The 12,673-nt window shown below is 35.6% G+C and overlaps 1 protein-coding gene across 2 annotated transcripts in view; it reads right to left on the reverse strand.

The window, feature by feature from the left end:
- Positions 1–1,933: 1,933 nt before the first annotated feature.
- The window catches only part of LOC110605284 (probable manganese-transporting ATPase PDR2), a 32,654-nt gene continuing 21,914 nt past the window's right edge, over positions 1,934–12,673 (reverse strand). For both annotated transcript variants that reach the window (XM_021743729.2, XM_021743728.2), the window contains exons 19-22: positions 5,970–6,121; positions 5,327–5,438; positions 5,142–5,258; positions 1,934–3,372 (exon numbers count right to left, since the gene is read on the reverse strand). In XM_021743729.2, the coding sequence (XP_021599421.1) occupies positions 2,254–3,372; positions 5,142–5,258; positions 5,327–5,438; positions 5,970–6,121 (1,500 nt within the window). In that variant the 3' untranslated portion in view covers positions 1,934–2,253. The remainder of the gene's footprint in view (positions 3,373–5,141; positions 5,259–5,326; positions 5,439–5,969; positions 6,122–12,673) is intronic.

Below are 12,673 nucleotides of genomic sequence, written 5' to 3' on the forward strand. Positions count from 1 at the left end.
CTAAGTACTCAATGAACTTTGGCAAATTTGATCATGTCTCCTTCATTGATTTACTAAAGTTAAATATCAAAGAGAAGAGATAACATCTTCCTACAAATAAGAGAACTCAAAGGCATGACATGGAAAACATGACAAAACTAAACCTCTTCTATGCGTGAACCTCTTGTATATTTGCAAGGTTTTGCTGACACTTTGTGATTGCAGGCACCAGATGGATAAATGGAGGTTTTACACCAAATATTGTTGAAGCTCTTAGCCTTCAAAAGGTTTTGAAATGGGTAGTGGATTCTCAGTTACTATACAGTTTGAGGTACATGCACAAGAGTTGCGGTTTAGTACCCAATCTCAAGACGTGGATCTCTCCACTTTTGGCTTGCTGCTCGCTGATTGCAAGCACATTTTGAATCCGAAGAAGGACTTTTCTCTTCATTGGACAAGACGTCATGCTAATCGGGTTGGACATGAGTTGGCTCGTGCTTCTTTTCAGTTTGATAACTTTTGTATTTGGCATGAACCTTATTCTTTTATTCTCGATGCTTTGTTTGTTGATTCTCTTTTAAGTAATGAAGTTTCTTCCTTGTTTTCAAAATAAATAAATAAACAAAAGCAGTGGGATATGAATGTGTTCAACTCTTTGTTGTTTAGTAAGGTATGGCAACTTATTTTACGTCTGGAAAGTCGAAATCGCGAGAAAGGTTAAGAATATGGTCTGGCACTTGAGTCGAGATGTATATTACCTATTAAAACTAAGCTTGTGGCTCGTCGTGTAGATGTGGAACCTTCTTGTCCCGCTTGTTCTGATCAGGAGGAAACTGATTTGCACCTTTTTTTTTTTTCAATGTACATGTACTTCTCAAGTTTGGTCTCTTTGAGGTTGTTCAGAGGCCAATTTTCAGTGATAGAATGGCTAGCTTTTGTTTTCCAAACTCATGATATGGAGCCTATTGCAAGGATATTCATGTTGCTTTGTGGTTACGGTGGTCCTGAAATAAATTGGTTTGAAAAAATTATTTCATCGAGTTGAGTATTCAATAAGTTCGATTTAAAATCAAATCGAATTGAATTAAATAAATTAAAAACTGAAATATAAGTTTTTATGAAAATCTTACTAAATTAAGAGAGAAATCGATGTGAATCAAATCAACATCAATATGATTCAGTTCAATTCGATAGACTTTTTATTTTTAATACTCTAAAATTTAATTGAAATATTTGAATGTTGATTAAGATTTAATCTCATATTATTAAAATGATATAATATTATAATAAATTTATTCAAATTAATTTTATCAAATTATTTCTATTTAAAAATGGAAAAAAAATTATAAAATTAAATTAAATTTTTGAATTAATTTAATTAATTATTTTAATTTGAATAAAAATAGCATTTTTAAATTCTTATTATGAGGAATGGTATTCAGCTCAAGGTATGAGGCAAAGTGTATAGCTTTACGGTATGACGGAGTTGACTCAGGAATAGAAGGATTGATTCGGCAATTGAAGATTTTAAATATCATCTTAATTAAACTATGTATCCATGCATCTAAATCAGCAGTGTGCTTATGTTCTTGCTAGAGCCACTATATCTGAGTGAAATATTATTCCTCCATTAGTAGATATATTATCCTATTATTTGCATCACATACACTTTTCAATTGATTAAACAAACAATAGATGACATTATTATATAAATAAATCAACTATTATTAAATTAAATATTTCCATCAAATTTTGCATTGATTATTTTAATTATATACATATCTTAATTAGCCATACAAACATTTATAATCTTAAGGATTCCTAAGCACTATGATATATATATATATATATATATATATATATATATATATATATATATATATATATATATTAATTGCACCCTAATCCAAAAACCAGTCATGCATATGATTGTCACTACTAAAAATGCTTAATAGAATAAAGAAAACCAAATGTCTTCATAAAATCAACACAGCAAAATGGTAAAATAGCATGATTTCTGAGGCCGTTAACTAGCCAAATTTAAGGTCAAAAACTATTCTTCTTTAGCGACCTTGTTCAATGACATTTGGGAATGAAATTGGTCCCACAAAAATTAATTAATTCCTCTCCTAAGAGTAGACAAAAATTACCACTAATGGGCATATAAATGTTTCTGGACTAAACTTGAGTTCAGCTGTAGCGTTCTAATCCTTCTGGATTCAGTTACTTGTTCTATCAGCAATAGCTGCAAAAACTGCTGCCCCATAATTGAAGCTAGACATTTTTCTTACTCTCTAAATTAGCTTCAGCCAGCTGTTGTCGTTTTCTCCATGCCGGAATCCTACCTGGAAAAGCCCATCTCAACAATCTCTCCCACGTGTAGCAGACCAAAAACATAATAAACGCCCAAATCAAAAGCTTATTCCTCAATCCTGGGGGCAAAGGCACCAATTTTAACCAGTCATTCAAGTCCCTTAATAGATCAGAAGTGATAACCGTGAAGAAACCTACAGCAGCCAAGAGTGCATACAAAAATGGCTTATTTTCTGTGATGCTCTGATTGAAAGGATGGCCCATATAGTTAACAGCAAAAGTGGCCACCTGGATCATCATGCTCACCATGTATGAAACTGTGTTCACCAGATTGGGATGAAAATCAGAGTCTGGCTCGATGCATTCATCAGGCATATACTTCTCGGCCTCTTTGACAGAAGATATCAAGAAGAACAGGTGGATTGCAAACTGTCCCATAAGAGAGAGGAAGACGTAGGAGCAGAAAATATTAGGGTGGGGCCGTTCAGCTGAAAGGATGGGAAGGGGGCGAGCATGTGAAATAAATAGGAAAAATGCAGCAGTAAAGACACCGCTGATTGTGGCCTGCACATCACCAAGCTTGACACCATCCAAATACATGACACTCAACACATATGCCGTAGCAAGGCAGTTAAGGCCCAGTATTTTAAACATCTGGAGGGTAGTCACAAGGGTACTGCGTCCTTGACGAATTATGTCAGTTGTAGGGGCAACAGAAGCATGTTTTGCTGTAAAAGGAGAAGCCATTGAAGCATCACCAAGTTTGACAATGGGAGCCGAGCGACCATCACCCTCCTCATTCATCTCATCCATAAGTTTTTTCAGCTTCTGTCGTTGCACTTCTGCAGCCGTCAGAGAGCGATTACCAACAGAGTGGCTACTGGAATCTGATTTTGCAACAACCTTGCCTTTTATAGAGCCTTCCCCATTTAGATTACTAGACTTGCCTGCCACTTCTGATGTGGACTTTGATTTTTTTGATTTGATAGACTTGAGATTTCCATCTCTAGATATTTCTGAAGAAGAGTTTCCACTTTGTGCAGGAGGCACAGCATTCAGTAGTGCAACTCCAACATGGGCCTGAAAAATGTCATATGCTTATTACTTGCAGCTTCTGATTTTGAAACATCCACAACAGGGAAAAGAGAGAGAGAGAGAGAGAGAGAGAGAGAGAGAGAGAGAGAGAGAGAGAGGGGAACAGTCAAAACCTACCTTCCATTAATAAGTGTGAGTGTTGAACACAGTGAAGGAAAAGGACAGCACAACAAACCAAATTAATTCATATTTATTCTGGTCTTTCTCCGCTATGAGTTTTGATCCATCATAGCAGGCTCAGTTACGTAAAAGTATAGTTATACTACCTAATTTCAAACACGCTAACAGCATAACAAATAATCTGTTTAACTCTTCGGACTTGTTTGGGTCGTGGAATGAAATAGCTATTCATAGTAATAGAACAGAATAGTTACACTTCACATGGATTTTGAAATTATACCATAATAATTTTAAAAATGTCACATAAAATCATTATTACACATTTTAAATTTTAGTAAAAACATTAAACTATAAAATTGCTATTCATATAGCTATCCATATTATACTCCCTATTCCATACCATTCAGGAAACCAATCTACCTGTTTGCCACGAGTAGTGAAGGACACGGTCCTTTTTGAACCCTGAACAGGACCAGAGAACCAGACTGGGGGCATTTACTAGTAGGACTAGTCACGGGTGGAACCAGTACGGGACCAGCAAGTTCAAACTGCCAGTTCCAAACTGGAATCAACCCAATACAATTTGTTTCCCTTTTTTTAATTTATAGTGGTTCCCTTCAATTTTATTTACTGCAGAAACTAAACAAATGATGTATTATAAACCTATATCTTCTAAATTATATATCATAATGTATTGAATATTACTATCTTTGTAGTTTTAAAAATTTTGATCAGGGCCAAACAAGAGCCGAAACCAAACTAGAACCACTGGCCAGGACTAGCTATAGCAAATCTAATCAAAATTTCATAAAGTAGTGCAATAGTTAATAGAGACTATAATTTATATATGTTCAAATTAAATTGCATTCTACTACATTCAAAGAAAAGCAATTACAAACACGTAATGTACATGTGCATGCACAGTGTGCGTATAGGCATGCCTAGACGTATTTGTCCAAAGAGATCAAATACAAGGATAAATATATAATCAAGTTGGCACATCCTAAACATAGAAATACTAATGAGGATGGGATTCTACGTATACTTGTCTTAAAAAATTAAAAGGAAAAAAACGTGGTTCAATTCTTGACAAGAGAGTACCTTGAGCTTTACTCCTGTAGCAATAAAGAACAAATTCACTAACACTAACAGCCTATGATGACATGGCAGTGCAAATCCAATAAAATTATATTGCATACGTTGGTTTGTTGGGTTTAATTGGATTGCAATATAAGTTGGATAATAACTTAATTAGAAAGAATGGACAATTTATTGTTTGAGAAATGGATCAATTGCTAAGAACAAAGATTTTGAAAATGTGAAATGAGCAAAAGATTTCTTTTTAATTTATTCTCACTTTTTCCTCAAAATTCATTTAATTTCTTTTAAATTTAAATTTTATTTTGGTGGAACACATGAAATAATAAAAATATTATTTCATCAGGATCATACTCCACACCAGCACAAGCTAATAGTGTTAGAGAACTAATCCCTTAAGTGCTAACAAAATAGGGCTCGTGGTACTCGTCTAAAATTGAACCACATCCCTCAAAAGTGGCAAATCGTGAAACCAAATGGTACTTTTTTGTACTTCTCCTAAAAAATTTTATAAAATTATATACATATACAAATACCTGCTTCAGAGCTCCAACATCATTGGTTCCATCCCCACACATCAATGTTATCCTTCCCACCGTTTTGAAAGTAGTCATAATTAGTTCTTTTTGCTCAGGAGCAACTCTTGCAAAGACCTGAGACAATGTGCATCATCAAGAAGAATTCATCATAAAAGACTAATTGCCAATAAAAAATTTAGAACCTTGATATGAGGAATGACTCGAAGAACAGCAGAACTCTGTTGCAACATCTCAATGCAGTCACCTCCTACGCAGAGATCATGAGTTTGTGATAAAGCCCCAACCTCTTTGTCACTGGGATTAGTTGCAATTCATCAAATGTCAGAATCAAATTACAAAGAAATGATTGATTAAGAAAAAGAAAAGATGTTTGCCTTAAAATAAACTTTGATCCTTGTTTCAAAATTAGCTCTTTTAGACCTTAAGTCTGTTAATCAATCAACAATTTAGTCCTTGATTATAAAATTATGAATTTTTCCACCATACTCAACGATCTTGAAGTTTTAAATTACATTACATTTTGGTACCAACAATATGTCCCTGAAATATTATATTATAAAACATTTTAGGAACTAAATAAAACTAAGCAACACCATAATGGTGATTATGGCTCTCATAGAGCAACAGATACAAAAATAAATTATATATATAATAGAAAACTAAGACACAAGTTAACAAGGTTCACCTTTCCAAGTACATTGTTATGTCTAGTAAAAATGCACTAACATACACTACTTGCACAATAAAATCATAGATATAAACATTTTTGATAACTGATAAAACTTGAATATATGTAGTATAAAAATAAGAGAGATTCAAGTGCACCTGTAAGGGATTATCTCTGCCTCATCTGGTGATATCCACTCATAACCTTCAGTATCCCTGGCTCGACCAAGAATTAATGCAGGTTTTGATATGATATACACTTGGCTAGCAACATGACAGGCTGTCAAAGCCTGGTCACCAGTGATCATCACCTAATACACAACTTTTCTTCAGAAGGCTATTGCCAACTAAGTAATAAATGATTTCGCAGGAAATTACATTGACAAGGAAAAGTAATTGTAAGATGGAATACAAGGTACCATCTAAACAAAACAAATGCATAAAAAAACAAGAAAAAGAAAAACAAAGCAAAATCACAAAAAGAAAATTATAAGACCAGAGCTCTCCAATCATGTTGAACACTGAGACACCCCCCACAAAGCCCCCGAAGAAGAAGCTCAAAAAGAAAGGTTAAGAAATACCTCCTTATCCCACAACAGATTAGATGACAAGATCTGAATCTTGAAAAATAAGAACATTGCTTTTCACCCAAATACTTTGCATTATCAAAAAGAATGAAGAGACCACCAAAAATAAATAAAAGGCAAAAGAAAGGTTGAGGCATAGAGATACTATTTTTTATTAAAAACATCAATTACTTCTAAATCAATTTTTTAATAATTTAGAATTATAACCTATTCATATACGTTCTTCTAAAAAAAAAAATGCTTTCCATAACAATTTGTTTGTCTTTTCATTACTATTTATTAGGTACACAAGACTATAATGACATTTAGTTCAATCCTTGCTCATTGTTGATTTTACTCCTTTTGCTAATAGTTTAAAAAACTCACAAAATTGGCTGATGTTTTCAGTCAGTTTCAGACCAATTTCACTACACGATTTCCAATTTCATTATTTCAAACAGTGAAGGTTCTAGGGTCAACCACTTTGTAGTTAGTACTTAGTACAGCATCTTAACAATTTAGTAAAGCAATGTTTGGATTTGTGCACCTAAAATCCTAATGAATTCAAAAGATACATCAGCAAGCAAGATGGTAGAGTAAGGAACAGATTAACAGTAGAACAAGAAGGAGATTGAAGGAGGGAAAAATCTTCTATTTAATGGCTAGAAAACAAGAGCCAAACAAGACAGTCAGATATTCTGATTATCAAATATAACCAGCTAACCTTAGCAAGAGTTTAACAGAAGAGTAGACTATCAAAACATGCATTTCTCATTCTATATTCTCCTATTTATATTCATTCTCTCTCTAACTACTAGCTGGCCTATTCACGTGATTCCTACCGAGTCATTATTTTCTGCTACTCCCTTTTAGCCTTCTAGAATATACTCTGAATGGTTTAGGGCCCCTTTGGGTCAGTAACCTTCATATCATTACATCCCCTTGAAAGGATTAGCCTTGTTCTCATCAATTTATAGAGCTAACACATCCCTGTTTATACAAGAGTAATAAGTCTAACTAGGAAGATTTACAAAAATGGTAACAAATAATTTGTACAATCAAATCTCTACCATCAAGGTTGAAATCCCTATATAATTAAAGACTAAAATCTGTCAATACTCCCCCCCCAAATCGGTGCATAGATATTGCACATGCCTAACTTGCAAATCAAATTATGATAGGTTTTATTATTAAGACACCACCTATTAGCTTTTCTTTAATAAAGTATCTGTCAATCTCTATATGCTTTATTTTGTCATGTTGTATTGGGTTTTAAGCTATACTCATGGTGGTTTTATATCACAGTACAAGAGTAATTTGTCACTTCCCAACAATTTCAGTTCTTCCAACAATCTTTATAACCACAAAAGCTCACACAGAGCCATAGCTCAATATTTAGTTTCAGCACTTAATTGAGCAAACTACACTTTGCTTCTTGCTCCTTCATGTGACAAGATTTCCTCCCAAAATGTACAGCAACCAGATGTTTGGAGATCCAACCCCATCTGCATTTGTAAAAGCTTCTATTTGGAGGTGACCATGTTTGGAGAATAGGAGCCCTCCACTAGAAGCAAATTTCAAATAGCGCAAAATGCAAAAGACAGCTTGTATGTGTGACCCACGAGGGTCATGCATAAACTAGCTTACCAAGCTAACTACATATGCTATATCAGGTCTAGTCTGCAAGAGATAAATTAATCTTCCTATCAATCTCTCATATCAATTCATTCGCCAATTCCTTCTTGTAGCCTGTTTTCTTTCTATGGGAGATTATACGAGCTTGCATCCCAGCATACTCATTTCTTCCAAGAGATCTAAAATATATTTCCTATGAGAAATGAAGATGCCTTTTTCTGATCTTGCAATTTTAATTCCAAGGAAATACTAAAGCTTCCCTAGATCTTTAATCAGAGTGGATGGTCATAAAAGAAACAATACTTTTATTATACCTAAAGAATAAGAATTCCTTGTGTTTGGCAAATTCCAAACATCACAGCATAAGGAGACAAACTCAATTTGCCGAAACAATTTGGGATATAATCTCTCTAGCAAGAAAAAGGATGGATGTCCTGACCTCCTATATGACTGAATGATTTTCTTATTGACATCATTATTCATACTTAGAAAAACTATGCATCACCTCCTGGATTACCATTCAAAATATATAAGCCATCTTGCAACCTACCAGCGTTGATCCTTTTCGAAGTTCGTAGATCCTGAAAGATACAATGAGTGGGAAAGAATTTCATTTTACAATTAAGAGAATTGGTGAGAGCACTGATAGATAACAGATTAACAGGAAAGCCGAGTGCATGAAGAACAGAGGAAATGGTGATATTTGAAGTACAATTAGCAGAACCTATGCCAGCTATGGGAGTGCATGAGCTATCAGCTATTCGAACATGATATTGCATTAGACATGGAGAGTAGGTGAGAAAAATTTTAGAAGAACCGATCATATATTTATTTGCTCCAAAGTTGACAATCCACTCACAAGGATTATGACAAGCAAGAGAGGCTATATCATGTCTTGACCAAAACAAAGCATTGGAAAGAGCAATTATGTTGCCCTCAGCTGTCTCAAAATAGAGAAAAAGACTACTGTGAAACCAAAGAGACACCTTAACTACACCAAATGAAGCCAAACGCAGAACCTCGATTTGTGGATGATATGTAAAACTAAATTGCAGCCGAGTGCCATGCAATCAAAAAATTTCAATCCTCAATGAGCTCAAGAAAATGGAATCTCGATTGCTAACCATAGCGTTCGGAATACCATGGAAGCGAATAATTTCCCTTGTGAATGCAAGGCTTGTGTCTATAAATGGATGCCTTAAAGGAAGAAAATGACTACACTTGGACAACTTAACAACAATAACCAGGATGCAATCAACTCTATTCGAGCGAGGTAAGCTTGTGATGAAACCTAAAGCAACATCTTCCCAAATATTTGTGGAATGGGTAGTGGTTGTAAAAGACTAGCCGTGATTGAGTTTCGTACTTGGTATGTTGGCAAATTAGACAAGAAGCCACAAATTAAGCGCTCATTTTCATCCTCCTTTGCCAATGAAAAGAAGCTGTGACTCAGCAATATATTCTATAAGCACTCGAATGACCTCTTGTGAATGTAAATGGAATTCTGGAATGAGTTTATGAACCCATGGAGATGTTGCAGAAATCACTAAACGACCCTTGAAATATAACCATTGATAAATCAAAGAATAGTGAGAATGACTCTAGGGTCCTTTTGCAGACCTAAAACTATATGTTGAAGCCAGGTGTCTTTAGAAATATCATCTGCTAGTGAATCCCAATCTAAACAAGTGGGGTAAGAAATAGCCACTAGAATCAAGTGTTGCTCATCCTTACTCAAGAGAGCATCAGTGGCTTTATTACAAATCCAAGCTTATAAACAATGGTAAAGCGATAGCCAAAAGTTTGAGAAGCCATTGTTGTTGTGCATGAGTTGTAATTGGTTTTTCAAGTAAATGGTGAAGGTTGCGTTGATCCGTTCGAACCACAAATACTCTTTCCATTAAGTATGGATGTCAGTGGTTAACAACCAATACTAAAGCCATCAATTCCCTTTCATAAGCTGAAGTAGCCAGCATCTTGGAAGACATAGCTTTGTTGAAAAATGCCATGGGTTGTCCTTCCTGCATTAAAACGGCTCCCACACCTGAGCCAAAAGCATCATAGTCCATAATAAAAGGCTTGGTAAAAGTCGGGCATCTACAAGACAAGAGAAGATGTGATGGCTGCTCTTAGCTGCTCAAAAGCCAATTGAGCAACTGGATTCCAATTGAAAACAACCTCTTTTCTCAACAAGGCTGTCATCGACTTAGCAATTTGCCATAGTTGCGAATAAAATGTTTGTAATAACCTGTTAACCCAAGAATCCTCGTAAAGCAGTGGGAGACTTAGGCTGAGGCCATCTCAAAACACTAGAAATTTTGGAGGGATGCATAGCAACACCCTGAGCTGAAATGATGTTACCGAGGTACTCATCAGAGGTTTCCCCCAAACAGCATTTTTTTTTATTAGCATAGAGCTTATTGGAGCGCAATTACTGCAAAACTATCCATAGGTGCTCCAAATGAGATTCCCAGCTATAAGTGTAAATCAGTATATCATCAAAGAAGACTAGCACAAATCGACAAATGTATGGCCGAAAGACATCATTCGTAACGGATTAAAATGTTGTCAGTGCATTAGTAAATGAAAATGGCATGACGAGGAACTCGTAATGACTAGAATGTGTGCGGAATGCCATTTTGTGGAGAAATATCAAGCTCCATGTAACTCATCAAGCATTTCTTGGATGACTAGAATGGGGTAGTGGTCAAGAATGGTGGCCTTATTCAATCGGTGGTTCACACAGACACTAATTGTCATCCTTTCTCACATGTAATATCGGGCTTGAAAAAGGGCTACAACTGGGTTGGATGGCTCCAGCAGCAGAAACCAGATTCTCAATTTCATCTTTTTGGACATGTCCATACCTATATGGTTTAACACTGATAGGGTCAGAACCCAACTTCAAAGGAAAATGATCATCTGAATGCCTTTGTTAAGGTAGAGTAGTGTTTGGAGAAAACTTCTACGGACTCAAAAAGAAGAGTCGTAACATCTGAATGAGTATGCTCAACTTCTGAAGATCAAAAAACAGGTTCAATTGGTGAAGGAGCCACTTGCCATAACAAGGCAGCATAAGAGAAATATGTGGTTTTGTGAATAGCTTGGATAAACATAGGGGTGCAACAGAGAGAGAGTCGCCTCACAATGTAATTTGAGAGGCGCCAAATAGAAAAGAGAATGTCACATGCTTCCAACAAAAAACTTGAACATCTCCTAATTTTTCTAGCCATGAGACTCCCAGAATCAAATCAACTCGCTTAGAGGAAAAACATAACAATCCACAGTAATATGAATGGGCTGGTAATTGGAGATTGCGACAAATCTCAGTGGAAAGCACCCTATGGCCATCACCCAACTTAACAAAGAAAGAAGAAGTGGAATGTACCAGTAATTTAGAACCGGAAACAAATTTCTGGAAGATGAAATTATGAGAAGCACCACTATCAACCATAATGACTATAAGGAGAGAAACAGTCAAACCCTAGAATTTCATAATCTTTGAGTGGGTAATTCCCTCGACAGAGAAGAGAGGAAGCTCAATAAGGGAAAAGTGAGCTTCATCGATATAAAGGGGATATATTTGTTCGGCTTCTGCTTCTATGTTGTCAAGCAGGTGGTGGAATGGAAGACTCATCCTCTATTGCAATCAGAGTTCGAAGAGATTTATTGGGACATTCATGCAAGGGAAAGTATTATTGTTTAAATATGAAACAAAGGCCTTTAGAGTGAAGCTCTTGGTATTCCTGCTGAGAATAATGGCTGCTGGTACGAGGGCGGAAGGAAGAAAATGATGATTTGTGAGTCGATGGAGGTAGAAGAGGTCAAGTAGTAGTATGGTTTGGCTAATGTTTATCGAAGGACAAGAAAGGTGAGTCTTTGGAATATTGGAGGGTCTGCTTTAGGCCAAGGTTTGGATTGGCTGTGGATCCAAGCTGGTAGAGAAACTATTGGTGGATGGCTTAGTGTTGAAGTCCACTGAACATTTGAAAGAGTATGAAGCTCGAGGAGAGATTTGGGAGCCAGTTGATACTCAATTTCTTGTTCGACTTCTCTAGAAACTCTCATGGTGGAATACAAATCTTGCATCTCATGAGAGCGCAAGCGAACCCTTATATTTGCATGCAACCCATTCAAAAAATAACTCAAGGAATGAGCATCAAATAAAAGTGATACCTAGTATATTCTACCAACACAAAAGCATGCGTCCTGTAATATTGATACAACCAGCCCTAGTAAGGAGGTTCAATATCACATTACTCAACAAGACAAGCTTTCAATGCCTAGTGGGCCAATTACAAGGCAGCAAACTTCAAAGCTCAAACAAGCTATGCAAGGATTTATGCAAGGATTTGTTCAAGGCTTAATTATATCTCAAATTCATGATGAGACTGAGACAAATATAGAGGAACACCAAGGCATGCGAAAACTACTGACTTTGCTAAAGTAGATGTATGGAGAGGCTAGTACTTATCCAACTTTTAAAGACAAGTTCAATATCTCTTATAAAGGGAGCTGATTGTATTATTTGGGCTTGTAACTAGTTGCTTTTATTTATTTAGCTTGAACTTGTTTTATAGGCTGTTTGTATTAAGCCCACTGTTAAAAGCAAAGGCCTTATTTGGAAATATCTTTAATTTTCTTTTTTATTGTCTCAATGTT

Source organism: Manihot esculenta, chromosome 17 (assembly GCF_001659605.2).
Source record: "Manihot esculenta cultivar AM560-2 chromosome 17, M.esculenta_v8, whole genome shotgun sequence".
Classification (NCBI taxonomy): Eukaryota; Viridiplantae; Streptophyta; class Magnoliopsida; order Malpighiales; family Euphorbiaceae; genus Manihot; species Manihot esculenta.